An 18,510-nucleotide genomic window follows, 5' to 3' on the forward strand; every position below is an offset into this window, starting at 1 on the left:
TCACTACGATTAATTTTCTTCCACCATCTCGCGAAGGGCATTTTAGCCAAAAATTACCTCAAGAAGAAACTACCTCCTCGGGAGTCGTTTCAAAACTTCAATGCTTACTGTACCAGGAGTGGGGCAACAGAAGTGGAGGGGCATTGTCGACATTTCGATATCTCACTTATTGTACCAGACGGTCCAAAACGTGGCATCGTGCAAGCTTCCAACCCGGTTCACTACTCGACACGACGGATATCCACGTGTCAAATCTGTCCTAATCAGCACCTCTCACCATTTCCCCTTTAAATAGTACACATCTTCTAGTCTCAGCTTATTACCCACCCTCCGTCCCACAAGAGCAACTGCCACAAACCCACACCTCACTCCACCCAAATTCTCTCTCCCACAGTCTCGGCGACTCACACCGACGCGAAGTTCGTATTCGCCGGAAAATGGAAACTCCGGCGACAGATTATTTTCCTCTTTACCAAAGTGCAAACTTCACGTTACCTTGCCGTTGCGTATTTCGGGAACACTAACCGTATTTTGGAAAAACCCTGTGGAAAAGCGACTTTTTTTTTTCTTGACTTGGGAGAGTTTGGAAGTTATTCCATGCTTTGTCTCGCGAATATACTTTATAATAATCGTTGATTATAGGAACTTGTTTCAACTTTAGGTTAAGCGTCTCGGATTTTGGTGAAAAGAGCTACGATTTTTGTCCGAATTATCGGCTTCTTCGTCCTCAAATTTTACAACTGAAGACGGAGATCCGTGCTCGGTCGGTGATTTTGTTGTTGTCAGAGATATTATTAGGCTTCAGATAGGCTCTATGATTTCTTGAACCACCTAATCGTTTTTTTGTAAGTGGAGGTTAAAATGGTAAATTGAATATCGGAGGTGCAGTAGAGAATTTTCTCGTGATACTGATCACGCTGATCAATCCTTCCCCAATGAAGATCCAGCCGGTCGATTCTCACACCCCTGAAGAGTTTCAGCCGGTGAAGCCGGTCGTGAAGTCACGGCTAAAGCAGCTCTTCGAGTGGCAGTTTCCAAACGTTCTCAGGATTTCCGCCGCAAAGAAGGTCGGTGTCGAGGAGCCGCATTTTAACAAGGACGGCTGTAATGGCTCGTCGGCTGAGTTCGAGCCGAGCTCCCTGTGCCTGTCCAAGATGGTGCAGAACTTCATCGAAGAGAATAACGAGAAGCAATCCGGTGCGATTAAGTGCGGGCGCAACCGCTGCAACTGCTTCAATCGGAAGTGTACCGATAACTCCGAAGACGATCTGGACTTTTACAACGATTCTAATTTTTCTTTCTCGACAGAAGCTTTGGAATTTCTGAAGGTAAAATGAGATTCGAATTTAAAGTCTCGTTTATTTCTTCCCCTTTTTTTCCTCGATATCCGTAAAAGTCTCGTACGTGTAGTTGAGAAATGTTTCTGTCTGTGGACACAGGGTCTGGTGCCGTGCGCAAGCGTGTGGGAGAGGAATTTGCTAGCGGACACGGCGAAGATCGTCGAGAAGAACAAGATCTGCAAGCGTAAAGACGAGTTTTGCAGGAACGTTGTCACTGATGGGCTATTGGCTATGGGGTACGACGCATCTGTCTGCAAATCTCGCTGGGAAAAATCTCCCTCCCATCCCTCTGGTATTTGTCTCTGTCTCTCTGAAACTCGTGTCTCTTATGTGTTGCAAAACTCTCTCTGTGTCATGTTTGGTTGGTGGGAAACAGATAGAAATTCCCTAAAACAAAACAAAATTCTTAATTCATTTCTGTTTGGCTTCCGAGAGAAATGTCAGGGAATTAATATCAAACTTAAATTTCTCTTCTACCGAGGACTCACAAATTTCTTTCAGTTTTTAAGTGCTCTGTTTGCTTGTCGAGAATATATGGGACATTTGATTGATGGAAATGAAAAGACCAGGGCTAACATCTCAACTTTTCCAAGCGAGTACCTTTTACAAGTTTCTGAGAAAATGAATTTTGTCTCAAAATTTATATATACAGGACAGTATGAATACATAGACGTGATCATGGGAGGCGAGAGATATCTGGTCGACATAGATTTCAGATCGGAATTCGAAATAGCTCGATCAACCAAGAGCTACAAGGCCATCCTTCAGAGCCTTCCATACATATTCGTCGGTAAGACCGATCGTCTGCAGAAGATCATTGGCATCGTATCGGAGGCCGCGAAGCAGAGTCTAAAAAAGAAAGGCATGCACATCCCGCCGTGGAGAAAAGAGGAGTACGTGAAGGCGAAATGGCTCTCTCCCCACCCCCGCTGCATGCCCTCCTCAAAGGCGACTCCCGAGCCTATGGTCTCAATTAGGACGAGCAACGGCGAGTTGGGAAGGAATGGGGGAGAGGGGGAGTCGGCGGATGAAATCGAGTTGGGGGAGTCTGTGTTCGCTATGGGAGAAAGTGGTGGAGAGGAAGATGAGAAGGCGACGGTGGCTGAAGAATGGAAACCACCGGAGGTAAAGCCCAAAGGTTCTCTGATTGGGGTTAGGATCGTGACAGGTTTGGCTTCGGTCATCGAACAGGACTAGCCATGAAATTTTGTTTTTTTTTTTTGGTGTGGTCTCATAAAACTAAGATCGGAAAGAATTACAGATGTTATACCGTGTGTGATCTCCCCTTCTGGGTTTTTTTAATGCAAGGGAGGGGTAGATCTTACTCTTAATATGAATAAAAGTGTAAACGGATATGTAGTTGGTTAGAAGAAGGTCCTTACAAAACAAAACATAATGTTCTTGATCTGTATGAAACAGTCGTCTGTTTTTGTATAAATTTGAAGATTATCTACTGCAAAAAGGATTTGAATCCAGTGGACAGTGTCAGTCTTTTTTTTAAAAAAATAATAATAATAAAAGAAACATAGGAAGGCGTTCGTGAGTTCCAGATGATAAGCTTCAGAAGGCCCACGGAAAATGAAATTTCTTGTTGTTATGATGTACTTCCTTGTTAATAATATCCAGACACAGGGAGTTTTGTCGTTTCTGTGTCTTCGTACCACTGGGGGTATCTCGGAAATTGCAATTTATATTATGTTTTTCCATTATTTGTTTGTAGAGAAATAATTTCTATAAATTTTAAATAAATAAATTCTATATAAATTTTTATAAAAAAATAAATTTTATTTTAAAAAAATATAAAAAAATTATTTTTTAATAATGTGACTCATTGTTTTTCAAAAAAAATTTGTATAGAATTTGAAACTTGTTTTTAAATAATATTTGTTTTTTGAGAAAAGCTACACACCTGCTTATTTCTCTACATACGACACACGAAGTCTGACATGTTTTTTTTTTTTAAATTCTAGTGAAACGTGCATTTAGTAGTAAAAAAATACCCAAAATTCAAAAGGTCAATTTTCGAATTCCCCCTGCGCAACGCGCGTTCTTCCTCCCCTGCACGTTCTTCCTTTGCCAGCGTTCCAATTGAAAATAATTTGCTACACACACCACAGGTCCTATGGCTATATCTCTTCAACTACCCATGAAGGCATAAATCAAATCTGTACTGATTTAGAAGAGCAATACAAAACAGAGAAGCCTTATAATAAGTCCAAGGAAAACAGATTCAGGAAATGCATTGTGTGCATACATAGAAAAAATGGCCTGGATGCCTAAAATGAATTTGCAAAACCAGACCTGTAAGTCAAGTCTAGAGTCGAGTTGCCGTCGTGGTAGTCTAGGTCTTGAAAGAGGGTTGATTTCTATGTAAGTTGAGAGAGGAATAAGTTGACTTCTTAGTGAGTTGAGAGAGGAAGAAGGTGGACCTCTGGCAGAGGAAGAACGCGCATGAGGGAATTCAAAAATGGAACTTTTAGATTTTGGGTATTTTTTTCTCCTAAATCCACGTTTCAGAATTAAAAAAAAAAAAAAAAACCATGTCAGACTTCGTATGCCGTATCCGTGGAAGTGGGCAGTTGTGTAGATTTTCTCTTTTTGCTCAAATATCTAAAACAACCCTCGCCTGCTTTGAACTGTAAGCGGGCATGGTAGTCATTTTATAATAGGAAAATTGTCCTTCCAGAAGTTTTGCTAAGGAAAAAAAAAAAAAAAAACCAAAAAGAAAAGAAAAGCTACGCTAGAAGCTTTGAGAAATTAGTGTGTTGCTTTCTGAAAGGAACCGCCCACCGACTTTTATCAACTCTCTGTTTCTTCTTGTTATTTGACAAAACCAAAACAAAATAAAATGTTGGGGATATTAAACTTTGTGGTACACTTCATTTGGATTTAACACTTCTTCTTGACATTTTTATTTTTTTTGAGTGTTTTCTAGTTCAACATACAGGATTAGATTAAGGAAAGTAGGTGTTACTTCAAAGGGTGTCAGTGAATCTTAAATTAAAAAATAAAAATAAAAAGCAACTTTAACTACAAAAATGTATAAATTGAGCTGAATTAGGATTTTGCCTCATACTACTACTACTACTACATTAGCAAGGATGATCGACTATGGCAATTGGAAAGTAAGGACTAATGGAACAGTACAAAATCTACAATCCATGTCATAAGGCATTTTTGGTTGTTGGTCACCGAAAATGAAAGGGATGGTAAATCTGTCCAACAACGGTACTCGAGGTGGAGCCAAATTAAATTATTAGGTATATGGAAAAATGAATCCAACCACTTGCTAAACATAAATGGAAGCTATATGTCAAGTTCGCCAGGAGGAGCCATGAACAACGGTACTCTCATCTTCATCTCCTTTTACTTCAAACTTCCTCCAAATCCCACAAGCCTCCTTAATTCCTTCATTAATTTTAGTGGTTAACGATTAATTATTTCTTCTTTTTAAAATTATCTTTGTCATGTTTTTAAGCAATTTAATTTTCCTTATAAGCAACTGATTATATATTATGACATGATGGAAGTGTTATGACAGCTACAAGAAACCCCATATTGTGAATTAGCTATCTTTTTTAAAATAATTCGAATCCCATATCTTGTGTTCATGTAATTGAATTAATCCAAAAACCATTTGCCAATACTTTTTTTTTTTTTTTAATTTTTCTATGCTAGTTTGTATATTTTTCCTACTTATAAGTGAATAATCACGCACCTAGAATATCCAATTAAATGGTTGCATAATCATATATAAAAAGAATTTTGATTTCCGGATAAACTTGCTAGCTTCACGACAATGCAACGTGCAATACCACCAAATCTTTCTCCTAAAGCTAACTCAAGAACCTGGATGTCTCCACATTCGATGTGTGTGACCTGTGTTAAAGAATATTTTTCATGTTTAATCACGTGTTTCATAAGCTGATGAAGATTAGAATAGAAAAGAAAAGAATAACTTTTTTAACAAAATTAAGTAGAGTAATTAATTAATTAATTAAGATGTGTTAGAAAGGTACAAAGGCTTTTTATTTTTTTAACTTAGTGGGCTGCTGATCAATTGCCATCGGGATTCTCTGCTATACATTTAGGAGGCCTAGCCTTGTGCTTACTGTACACCTAAATGGTTTTTCCAGAAAAAGTTAAAAGGATTGGCAAACAGAAAATAAAACAGGAAACTTCATTCACCTCACCCACTCATCATGACTTGGGGATGTTTTTAGCAACATGTGATATATTCTCTGATCTGAATCTGTTATGTTCCCACAAGGGTTAAAAACAGTACTAGTTAAAATGTAAAAAATGCTGACAGCTTTGGTAGAAAGAAAGGAAAAAGTAAAAAAGTATGGGGAAGTACTGTTGCAAGAAGGATGACAAAGTGGGTGAGATGAGGAACATATCTACTTTCTTTCAAATGTGCTCAGAGAAAGGAAAAAAAAAAATATCATGTGTTTGGTAACATGGATGGAAAAATGATGTAAGTTTGTTTTGTTTATTTGTTTGTCTGTATCAAAGAATAATGATGGAAGTCCTATAAATTATATATATTTTATATGATATGTTAGATTTATTTTATAATAAAAATAATTTTATAATATAATATATCAAATCACGTCAATTTATAAATTTTTTTTTATAAATTTTTTTTAATACAAGAAACTTGACTCACCTAAGAGAAAGTACACAAGAAATTAATCTGGCTGTAGGGGTTGGATAAGGGTATCGATGAGTGGCACTGGAGCCCAAAAGAAGGACGGTTTTATTTTGGGCCTTCACAAGTTGGGTTATTTCCTAACATTTCTTCGATGTGTTCCCTGAAATATAGTGATGAAGCTGTCCTCAGCCCTTTGAAACCAGAGGCAGACTATATGGGTTCTAATAAAGCTAAAAACGTAGTCGATTTCGGGGACCCTTGCGCACGAAATCCATGTGGCTGCCTCAGGTTAAATGAAACGGTGCGCACGGACTCGTTGATGAAGATGAAAAATGTGCACCTCCCAGACGCGAAACGGTGCGTACTGAAGAGGGATTTTGTTCCGAAGCTTCTCGTCCTTCTCTCTCAGAGCATCCACGTTGACTTCTTCAAATAATATTTTATCTCTAAATTTAAATAATTTTATCTATAGTTGATCCATATTGAATTAGCCAAACACTTTTCATCCTAAATATCAGTTACAGTAAATTCATATTTTTCTTCAAATATGAAAATCACTATTTCACCTTCAAATATATTATTTATTAATATTGGCTCTCTCTTTTCCGCGTCTTCTTTCTCTTTCTTCTTCCCTCTTCCTCTCCCGAGTATTGAAGTCTTGAAGATCGATGGAATTTTTTTGATAATATTGATATCGATTTTGTTTATTGGATTGTGAAAATAAAAATGAATATGATTATTAGAAATTGTAGGTGATTATAGGAGATTATGAAAATAGAATTAATTATAAAATATAAAAATAATAAATAATAATATTTTATTATTATAGAGAGTGTGATGACTAATCCAATATAGATTTTAAGTTTTGAATGATTAGCTAAAAATAAAAAAGTTACATATTAATCAAAATTTAAAAAATAAAATAGTCAATCCAATACCAATGCTCTCACATTCTCTCACTCTATCTAGTCCAAGTTCTCACATCTTGGTGCCGAGTCGATTTCAATTTTAGATTCAAGAATAGTGTAGCTCTCGAGTAACTTTTTTTTTTTTTTTTTTTTTCTTACCAACAATTTTCCTATCTTTTGCAATTTTATTTTACTGTCACCTCATTTTATTACTTTCGTTTTCCTTTGATTGTTAGGTGAAAGGTTCTTATTCGTTCTAATTAAGGGAGAGTTCAGAAGGACTCTCATTGATTTGGATCGACTAAGTAATTTCGATTCGGGAAAAGTTTCAGGCTCACATAGTAAAATAAAAAGCAATGGATTCCACGCAGAGAAGAGGTGGACTGGTATCGCTATCGCCATCGCAGACACCACGTTCGAGCGATAGAGACGTGCGAAGACGTTCGGAGACGTGCCAGCGGAGACGGGCCAACAGAGACGAGAAATGGTGCACTGGTTCGTGAGCGGGAAAGCAAGCTGAAGCTTCTTCGTGGCCAGACGTTCTCTTCCTTTCGGCGAAATTGACTTCCTGCAGCAGAATTGGGTTCTAATAAATTAGAAGAAGCTAGATCAGGTCGAGAAGAAGAAAGAGGGATTCCCATTTCCCACCAGTGAGTAGTCCACTTTCAATTTTTTTTTGTTTTGTTTTTTGCCATCGATCTCTTTAATTTCTTTTTCCTTTTCCTTCTGTTGTCTCATGTGTAAAGGGCATGAGAGTTTCTTTCCATACATATCTCTCAAAGACTCAAAAGAGACTCTTGTATGTACATCAAAACATACACACGACTTCCTGTGTGCCATGAATGTCCATTTTCTGTCACAATTGATGGGCCACCTCGCACTCACAGAATATTATATATTATGGTCGGATTTGCTGTGTCTAAACATTTCGAGGACTTTGTGAAAAGTGGATTCCTAGCTTTTGAATTCATGAAAAGTTTCTGCACTACCTTTTTTCTGTTTGGTTAACTGGTATATATTAATTCCCGTTTTGATCATCATGAAGTGCATGAACGTATAACGTGTGTGCATGTGGAGCATGCTCTACGTAATTGATGTTAATCTTATCATAATCAATCATCTCTCTCGTCATACTTTTCTCACTGCTCATGTTATATAGTCCATCTGATCACCTGGACCAACCCATGCATTGCAGGAAAATTGTGATATTTCGATCCGGAATTGTTGGGTTTGAAATAATCTAGCTAGCTAATTAGGTTGCAATTTTTTCAAAGGGTATCATTAGACTAGCTAGTCTATTCTATATATGCATTCTTAAAAAATGGTCGGTCCCAAAGGTTTTAATAATTTTATTTATTTTTTAAATTTTTTTTTTATATATATATTTTTATTATTTTCAATGAGATGACTGACTGGTCGAGCTAGAGAGATATTCAATTAATTAACATGAGATGAACATAATTAGTAAAATGCAATTAAAGAAATAATGCGAATCTTAAAACTAATGAATATCATGCTTTTATTGAAACTTTAAAATCCTGATCAGAAACTTTGTAACAGGGTAACAAGAGAAAAACTGATTTCTAATTAACCAACATGAACAAAAATCATGACAACGTACGTAGTCTTACAATTGATTATAAATTGACTTTTATATATTAATTTTATTTTTGGAAAATTATTAACTAATATCTTAATTTATTTCTACAATAATATATAGTGTCATGTCCAATGTGTTTCATAAGCTTCTAAAGACACCATAGCATATACCCCGTCCCGGATTCTAAAACTTTGTATAAAAGCAAAAGGATAGTTACAAAATTTTTTTATAAAAGTAAATCTATAAATTTATATAATATGTTAGATTTAATTTATAATATAATATATCATATTAAATTACGGCTTTTGATAAATTTATTTTTATGAAATTTTTTTAGTTAAAACATTTACCTTATAAAATCAAACCTTATTATTACCGATAGAGCCGACAGAGTTACCGATCGAACTCATAGTAATCCCAAGATGAGGCGGAGGCCTGTTAAGCAACATGGTAATTGCACGAGATTCGGGATATGTATCCGTGTAATGCACGACTTCTCATGTCGCGTTACTCTGGAGTTGCCACCCCAACCTTACCTCCCTATATTACAGCGACAGAAACAAGCTATTGCAGCAGTAAATATTAAAACCGACAGAAACAAATTATTGCAGCGAGACTTACGAAGCTCGCCAAACCGACAGAAATAAAGTGATCTATTGCTAATTCCCTCTGGCATTTTATTTTCTTCTTGGTGTTGTACGTACGTTGACGTGTAATCCCACGTTTCTATGAAATTATGAAACCGTGCATCGATCCCAAAGTCCAGTCCTCATGATTTCTTTTTGGTCGGTTCAAATAACTCGGAATAAGTTTGAATGTTCTTCACGTCCACTGGAAACTCATCGATCTCATCCTTCCACGGGTTCCTCTCGTCACCACCAACAGTCCTTAAAACTCGCCAAATTGCACTGCTGCACTTGAATCCAGACCCGAATGCAATCTGCCACAAACGGTCTCCCTTCTTTATCCTCCCCTTAGCCTCGCCGTAAGACAGCGCATACCAAACAGAGCAGCTGCAAGTGTTCCCAAACCTGAACAAGTTCATCCTCGAAGCTTCGACGTCGGCCTCGTTGAACCCTAGGTTTTTCTCAAACTCGTCCAGAACAGGTTTTGTGCCGACATGTGGGAACACGTGCTCTATTGCTTTCTTGAAGTTTGGGATGTAGGGTTTAACATCGGCGATGTTGAAGTATCTGATAAAATAGTTTGTGAGGTATCTGATTTTCTCAGAAAAGGGAAGGACGAGGGAACCAAGTGCATGGATGTTGGCTTCGACAACCTCGATGGCAACTGCTAAGAGATCTCTGCTTATGGTGACACCCCATATTCCTTCGGAGTCTTCTTCGTCGAAAATGCTCTTGTAGGAACGGTCGGAACTAGCAGTTTGGGTGTGGACAGAGTGGATAAGCTCGTACTTTGCTCTGTCTTGATCGGACGACCGGTTTGAGAGAAGAATGGCGGCCCCACCGACACGGAATGGGAAATTGATGAAGAGTTTGGACTTCTCGTTGCCTTTGTAGATTGTTTGCTTAGCGTTCTCTGGACTAACCAAAAGGGCATACGTATTAGGGTGCACCTGTGAGACAAGATCACATCACACATGCATCCAATAATTACGTACGTATACACACCATTAGCAAGTGGGAAAACTAATCAATCCAACCAATATAACTTTTCCTTACTTGTAATTCTTAGCTAGAGGCCACTATATAAACTTTTTTTAAATTAATTTTTTTTTTCTTGAATCTTAGCAGCTTGTCATATTGGAGCAATTAACAGTGTATAATATATATATATATATATACACACACACATACACACATACAAATTATATCTTAGATTTCTGATGATCATTTGTTTGTAAAATCACGACCAATGCTTGATTCTAAAAACACCAAAAACACGATCAACCTAAGTTTTTTTAAAAAATATTTGTCTGTCTATGAAATTGCTACCAAAACAGTAGTAGTACTAGAGGAAGAGCAACGAGCAAAAATCTGCCAAAAGAAAAAAGAAAAAGAAAAAGAGGGGGGGGAGGAGGTGGAAGATCGGGACAGTATAACCAAAGTTAACCAAACCTGGAGTAGCTTTTGGGCAAGGCCTACTGCTCTAAGACCAGAACTGCATCCCATGGTCGTAAAATTGTAGACCAGAACAATTTGTCCAAGCTTATACCTATGAACTACCATGTCAGCAAGAGACGGCACAACGTTAAGATTACTAGTTGTGGCTATTACTATCCCTATTTCCTTAACATTCACTCCTGTCTTTTCCAGTAACAAATCCACTGCCCCAAACATCACTGTCTCAACCTCTCTCATTGTCTCTTCTCTGCACGGATCCGGAGGATCCCTCAGCAGATTCGATGGCATGTATGTCTTCTCACCCAATCCTGATCTCCCCAACAGTTTCCTCATGAACTCTATACTGGCCTCGTTTGAGTTCCCATATATCTTAAACCTTTCTATGAACTTTTCTTTGCTGCACATCTGAGTGGGTGGCGGCTTGTAACAAGCAAAATCTAGTAAGAAAACTTTGGGTGGACGTTTGGTGATGGAAAATATAATATTTGACAAGAGACAAATCAGGGAGGCTAAGCACAGAAGTGGTGCAAGCTGGAAACTTCCCAGATTATAATCTAAAATCATACTGAAACCAAACATGGTGTACGTGTGTGCCCTAGCTAACGGTTTAATTTCTTTGCAGAAACAAAAAAACTTGGAGATTCTATATATGTGGAGATCTATATGTAAACGTGGAAGTTCAAGAGCATAAGCTCAAAATGAACTGCCAGAGAGTTGGAGTACTGAGTGCCATTGGAGTATATACTGCAGTAATGCTACTAGCGCCTATGCCGTGGAATTGCTGCTTTTCATCGACAAATTTGTTCACATTTTAAAGGCCATTTTGCATTCCTACCCCGCCCACCTTTGGAAAGTACGTGGGGTAGATCTGTCGGTCGATCGATCTAAGCTTGGAATTTTCCCACTTTGGGACCCAGTACAAGTCCAAAATGGCACGACTCGGACGAATATCAAGACGTTACTTAATTCGACAAGAATTTTTGTAAGTGCGTGCACATGAAGATATCACGCGTGGTCCTATAAAAATCTAATTGTGTAAATATCGATCGTTTTATCGTTGAAATATATCATTGATATATCATTGGTACGTTCACAGCTGATTTGTACAGTGATATGAGATGAGATGAGATGATTTTAAATAAATTTAATAAAATATTATTTTATAATATTATTATTATTTAAAAATTTAAAAAAATTAAATTATTTATTATAATTTATATGAAAATTTGATAAAATTATAATGACGAAATGAAATGAGATTAAATAAGTTAGAAGTGAGTTTCTATATCCAAACGGGACCTAATGTATGGTAGCTAGGTGCATGCTTGCTAGCATTTTGAAATAATTATAAGTTACATTTTTTTAAAAATAATAGTGTTTATTATTAAAAAATTAATTTTTTTGATATAATTATTATATTTATTTATTTGTTTAAAAAAATTATATGGCCGTCGTACAATCCATTATTATAAATATAATTTCTTTATAACTTATAGAATAATCAAACATGAATACGTAGCAATGTTCGTTCGAATGAATTGATCTTCCAGCTACTTCCACTCACGATAATTTCCATCCATTTCCATTATTGGAATTTACGAGAATGGTCAGCATGCACGTAAGTCATGTAACGTCCCCACCGTGGAAGATTTGGAAGACACTGTTTTGTTCAACCAATTAAGCAGAACATGATCGAGCCAGCCGGCATGTATAGCAGTCAAATCAAATGGCGGCAGGCTTTGTGGCCCCTTTGAGCATTAACATTGGAATAGATATCTACAAATAAAAATTTGGCTAATATGATAACTTTTTAACTTTTAACTAAAGATTCAAAACTCTCACTCCACATTAAATTAATTATTTTATTTTTTATAATAATAAAATATTATTATTTTTTAAATATATTTTTTAATATAATTTTTTTTAATTTCAATAATTTTTTTAATTTTTTTATTTTTTTATAATCTCCAACTACTTCCAACAAACCCCAATAATTATTTTCTTTTTTATTTTCACAATTCTCTCCCACAATTATTTTTAGTTGAGCAGCAAGTTGTTGCTATTATCATTTAAATACTACTATTATTGTTTACAATCCAACAATCTATACTTTCAGCACTTACACAATTGTTGCCCAAAATTTACAGATAAAATAAAATCACAACTTCAAACAAAACTCCTCAAGGCAACTACAAATCAAATCACAAGTTTTACAAAGAGATAAAAAGAACTGACAACTCAAAAAGAAGCACTAGTCAGCTTATAGTTGCTGACCACTATTGCTGCCCACACATAACATCAACTTAAGAAGATGCAGCACACACATAACAGCAGCTCATAGTTGCTAACCACATACAACAACCTAAAAAATATAACAATAGAAGCATATAGTTGCTCCTCAAAATTTACAAAAATTAGCACAAAATCAAGAAGTTTCTTTCACATATAGTTGTTACCCATAAAATATAACAGCAGGAGTACCCATGAGGCCTACATTACAGCAATACGCAAAATATAACAACAACAGTGCCCACATCACAGCCCAAAATACAGCTCTTCCTATGCACATAGTGGCTGCCCAGCCACTAAAACTAGCTAAAAAGTGTTCTATTATAATATTAAATAGATAACAACAGCCTAAAATATAGACAATAAATGGCTACACATCCCTGAAAGGTTGAGATGGAGATGGAGTTGTAGATGTAGACGAAAACCGCCTCTTAGATTCCTCAAAAATTCTTTTTGAAGATTTTGGAAATACTCTCGCTGCATTGCATTCATACCAGCAAGATCTAACTTCATTATCTCCATATCGGACTTCCTCTTCTTTTCAACTACTAATTCAGACCTATCAGAGTTCGCTTTGCTGGCCTCTTGCCTTCTCTCCCGCATGAACATGGCTCTATCCTCATGCATCTGAGTTAAGGAGGCATGAAATTCAGAGTCTGAAGCTTCCGTAGCCTTCCTCATTCTCTTCCTTTTTCTCTCAGTCTTCTTGCCTGAAGGTCTCTCAATAATGACCTCAACATTCTCACCTACTGTGTCGTCTCCTACTGGAGTCGAGTCTGCAATAGCTAAACGTTTCCCAGATGGTTTCCTTCTTGTTGACAACATTGATACATGTTGCTGCCATTTTGATTGGTGTCTCAGCAGACATCAACAGTGTTCCATGGTGTAGCTGGATTTCTCAATCTCTCTATACGTGATTTTGGCATTTTCAATCTAAATATGCCAATAGAGAATGTGAGAATATAATTTCTCTAAATAATTTGCATATTTGAAACAGTTCAAAATTTATACATTGTCTTGCTCCGTTGCACCACTTGGATGCAATGATTCTACTTGGGCTATAGCAGCACAAAACTTATTTGTGCATTTTTGGATCACCGATCATCGATTGGTCAGTGACACAACAGAACGTTCTGGATTACTAGGTTTCTTATACTCATTGTAATAATCCAATATTCTATCCCACATTTGTGCAGATTTTTGGTCAGTTCCTCGAATAGAATCAATACTAATGTTGAGCCAACCCGACACGAGGAGGTTGTCCTCCTCTACGGTGAATAACACACCTCGTACAGATTTCTTACTAGTTAAATTTAATAAGAATATGATTATTAATTAATATATAATAGGTAGAATAGTAAAATATGATAAAATAAAATAAATTAATAATTAAAAAAATTAAATATTTTTAAAATTATTAGTTATTCATTACTATATAATAAATAAATGTATAATCTAATGTAGAGATTTGATGGGAATAATTAAAATAAAATTTATCTTATATTATTTTATTATTATATAATAAAAAAATAACTATTTCAATGTAGAGATTTATATAAATAAAATAGTTAAAAATCAAATTTCTTTTACATTTATAAAAAAATATCTTTTAACTTTAACTAATATATGTGAGTGCTATTATCTAATGATATATATATTTCCAGGCTCAAGTACTTTGTGAATGAAAGAGACAAAAGGAAAGAAGAAACCATCATCAACATCGACGAATTAGAAAAAGAAAAATAGCGAATACAACGAGAGCAATAAACGCAAATATATATAGAATCCCAACCCCACCTTCTCGATCGTGTTTTTTCTTGTACTGTGGATGTAGGTCCGTAGGAGGCCCGAGGCCAAACCCCACTTGTAACGATTGTGATATCCCCAGTCCTCTCATTTCTTTTTGGTGGGTTCAAATAACTCGGAATAAGTCTTAATATGCCGCACGTCAACCGGAAAATCCTTGATCTCATCCTTCCATGGGTTCCTCTTGTCATCACCATCAACAGTCTTCAATGCCCGCCAAACTGCACTGCTACACTTGAATCCAGATCCAAATGCAATCTGCCACAAATTATCACCTTTCTTGATCCTTCCCTTTGCCTCCCCATAAGATAGTGCATACCAAACTGAGGCACTGCAAGTGTTCCCAAACCTGTACAAGTTCATCCTAGAAGCCTCAACGTCTGCCTCGTTGAATCCTAGGTTTCTCTCAAACTCGTCCAGAACAGGTTTTGTGCCGACATGAGGGAAAACATGATCTATAGCTCTCTTAAAGTTTGGCACGTAGGGTTTGACGTCGGCCAAGTTGAAGTGTCTTATGAAATAGTTTGCGAGGTATCGGGTTATTTCAGATATGGGAAGAACTAAGGGACCAAGTGCGTGGATGTTGGTTTCGACGGCCTCGACGGCGACGGCTAAGAGATCTTTGGTGATGGTCACGCCTCCGATTCCAACAGGGTCTTCTTCTTCGTAAATGCTCTGGTATGAACGGTCAAGACTGGCGGTGTGGGTATGGACAGTGTGGATGAGCTGGTATTTGGCCTTGTCATAATCGGAAGGCCGATTCGAGAGGAGGACGGCGGCCCCACCAACACGAAGTGGGAAATTCATGAAGAGCTTTGACCGTTCGTTGCCTTTGTAGATCATTTGCATGGTGTTTTCTGGGCTTACCAAGAGGGCATAGGTATTAGGATGCACCTGTGGGTAGAGAATCCATAAAAAATTAACATAGTTAATTAGCAAGTGCTTATAATAATTTAACTGGTTTGATTAGGAGAATAAATTAGAAGAACACGTTGTGATCTAAAAATATAAATAATTCAATGCGAAAAATATTATTATTCTCTGGATATAATAATATTTTTCTTGTTTTGTATGTTTGTGAGGAAACTTGCAATTATTCCAAGCAGAATATATGATGCTCGGAATAATTGGATTGATATATTTCATGTTAATTAAGGTCCTTAACGAATACATATTTGCATGGTACTCTTTTTTAATAATATCTAGGTGAGTACTGTACATATATAATTTTTATTTGATAAATAATATTTGCAGTTATATATCAACACGTAAGCGTCGCACATTTATTTTAAAAAAAATAAATATTTACGAGACCTTCATAAAAAAATATTCACAATATTTACATAACTCATAAGTATATCTAACATTAATTAATTTTTTGTTTTGCTAGATAGTGTAGTGCGTACGTATGATTTCACTTGCCAATAATATTTAATTAGCTAGGTTGACTACTAAGTAGACCTTTCACACGCAAGAAAATTCAATCCAAGAAGAAAATTAAAGAGCTAGCTTAGCTAGCATGCTGGAAAGAGACGAATTTTTCTTCTAAATTCTACTCGTGTTGGATATATTATAATTTTCTCCAAAACAATATATAATATATATAATCGTGTTAACGGTGTTCGTATTCATGTTTAAGTACTTATTATTTATCATTTTATTATAAAAAAATCTTTCTGTTTATTAATCTCATCCTAATTAATTAATTGATCTATTAATAAAATATGTGTACCAGCTTACATGCTCAAAATACATACACATGCATGTCAAATTATATATAAACTGGGTACTTGAAATTCAAAGAATTCTTTGTCAAATTACAGAATTTTTGAGCATGTTCGATTAAGAAAGCATTTGAAAATGTCTAAAAAAATTTTTGAGTTGTATTATTAAATATTGTTTATTAAGTTTCGCGAAAATAGATATAAAGGAGAATTTTGAATAATTTATTAAAAATATATTTTCCATAAAGATTTGTGAAAATAGATAAATAGATTTCTACTGAAAAGTTGTTTGAATATAATTCTTTAAAAATAATTTTTTTTTTATTAAGGTAAATAATTTTTTCTAATGAAAATATGTTTGGACATGCAGATTATATATATTTTTTCCTTTTTGAAAAAAGAGTTGATGCACCAACTAGATAATAAAAGTAGCTGCTTAATATAATTTTATTCATGCAGATCGAATACAAAGACATGAGAGATTTTAACGAACCTGGAGTAGCTTTTGGGCAAAGCCAATAGCTCTAAGTCCAGCACTGCAACCCATACTCGTAAGATTGTAGATCAGAACATTCTCTCTCAGCTTATACCTATTCACAATCATGTCAGCAAGAGATGGCACCACGTTAAGAATAGTACATGTAACTATTACTATCCCGATATCCTGAGTATTCACTCCCGTCTTTTCCAGTAACAAATCCACTGCTCCAAACATCACAGATTCAACCTCTTTCCTTTTTTCTGCAAGGCTCACATCTGGAGGATCGTTCATCAAATAAGACGGCATGTATGTCTTCTCACCCAATCCAGACCTCCCCAGAAGCTTTCTCATGAACTCAATGCTGGTCTCGTTGGAATTTCCATAGATCTTGAAACGATCTATGAACCTTTCTTTGCTGCACATTTGGGTGGCTGGTGGCTTGTAACATGCAAAATCTACTAGGAAAACTTTGCGCGAACGCTTATTGGTGATGAAAATGTATGAGAATATGCATATTATGGGTAAGAACAGTAGTAGTGGTGCAGGAGAACTGAGATTGAGAAGTTTGTTGATGTGCTCATGAAGATTCTCCAACATCACGGTACTGAAACCAAGCATGTTTCTTGTTTGTTGGATCACAAGACGTTGGACGTGCATGAGGGTTAAGGGTTTTCTGCAAAACCTAAAGCTCTGAGACTTATATTAACAGATGCTCGCTCGTGAGAGATGAAAGTTGACGAATAACATGAGCAGCTTGCTGAGCTCTATCTCATAAAGGACAAGTACGCTACAAGAAGTTCTGTGGGTTGTTTATATAGTACGTAGCATGCATAACCCGTTCTATTTTTTAATGCTTTTTTTCTGGCCGGCTTCTCCAACTCCGCCAACCAGTGAAGACCAGCAGGGAGAGATGCCACGTCACTTAGTTAGGTAGGAATCCTGGCTTTACTTACCCACCTAACTGCTGTACGGACCTTTCTCACCAGACCACTAGACCCTCCAAATAATCTTTTCACATGAAAAAAATTGGAACAGATACGTGTGAGAGTTGTAACTTAATGAGTCGACATTGACATTTTAGGCTTTGAGCAAATAGTGAATTTGAAAAGCTGTCCGAACGGAGTGGGCGCATTGTCCTTAATCAGCTCGTATGTCAGTGGCTTTTACTGCTTGACGAGCATATCGATATTGACGTGGGCCTCGATGATGCTTTCTAAATAGAAATCTCCACCTACTTCAACCACCCGCTGGATTCATTCATTTCTCCATTACAAAGTACTCAACATATTATATTTAATTGGTATTTGTATTAGTATTTATATTTTCGGGATGCTAAATGATTGATTGCACATGATGCATTACATTAGTTTATATATATATATATATATATATGTATATATATACTAGCAGTGGGTAACGTCCAAGGGACGTTTGCCCATTTTTTTTTTTTTTTTTACCTAGTGATTAAAGAAGTATTTTTTAATGATGTTATAAATTTTTTATTTTTTTAAAAAATGTTTATGATGATTAAAAATATACATGAAAAAAAAAATTAAAAAAAGTGAAATATACATTCAGGACATATTTTCGGATTATACACTAAATTTGATAGTTTATGTATCAT

General features: G+C 36.0%; 3 protein-coding genes across 3 annotated transcripts; 1 reads left to right on the forward strand and 2 right to left on the reverse strand.

The window, feature by feature from the left end:
* The first annotated feature begins 318 nt into the window (after positions 1-318).
* On the forward strand, positions 319-2,815 carry LOC108979307. Its single transcript, XM_018949966.2, has 3 exons — positions 319-1,328; positions 1,440-1,632; positions 1,993-2,815. The coding sequence occupies exons 1-3, from the start codon at positions 936-938 to the stop codon at positions 2,535-2,537; spliced, it is 1,131 nt and encodes a 376-aa protein (XP_018805511.1). The 5' UTR covers positions 319-935; the 3' UTR covers positions 2,538-2,815.
* Positions 2,816-8,895: 6,080 nt separating this feature from the next.
* Positions 8,896-11,369, reverse strand: LOC108996044 (3-ketoacyl-CoA synthase 20-like). The gene is made up of 2 exons (XM_018971786.2): positions 10,581-11,369; positions 8,896-10,078 (listed from the first exon to the last, which is right to left on the reverse strand). The coding sequence occupies exons 1-2, from the start codon at positions 11,163-11,165 to the stop codon at positions 9,272-9,274; spliced, it is 1,392 nt and encodes a 463-aa protein (XP_018827331.1). The 5' UTR covers positions 11,166-11,369; the 3' UTR covers positions 8,896-9,271.
* Positions 11,370-14,574: 3,205 nt separating this feature from the next.
* Positions 14,575-17,672, reverse strand: LOC108996035 (3-ketoacyl-CoA synthase 2-like). Its single transcript, XM_018971769.2, has 2 exons — positions 16,899-17,672; positions 14,575-15,575 (listed from the first exon to the last, which is right to left on the reverse strand). Exons 1-2 carry the CDS (start codon positions 17,541-17,543, stop codon positions 14,769-14,771), a joined length of 1,452 nt encoding a protein of 483 aa, XP_018827314.2. The 5' UTR covers positions 17,544-17,672; the 3' UTR covers positions 14,575-14,768.
* Positions 17,673-18,510: the final 838 nt, after the last annotated feature.

The sequence above is a fragment of the Juglans regia genome, chromosome 1, assembly GCF_001411555.2.
Source record: "Juglans regia cultivar Chandler chromosome 1, Walnut 2.0, whole genome shotgun sequence".
NCBI classification, from domain to species: domain Eukaryota; kingdom Viridiplantae; phylum Streptophyta; class Magnoliopsida; order Fagales; family Juglandaceae; genus Juglans; species Juglans regia.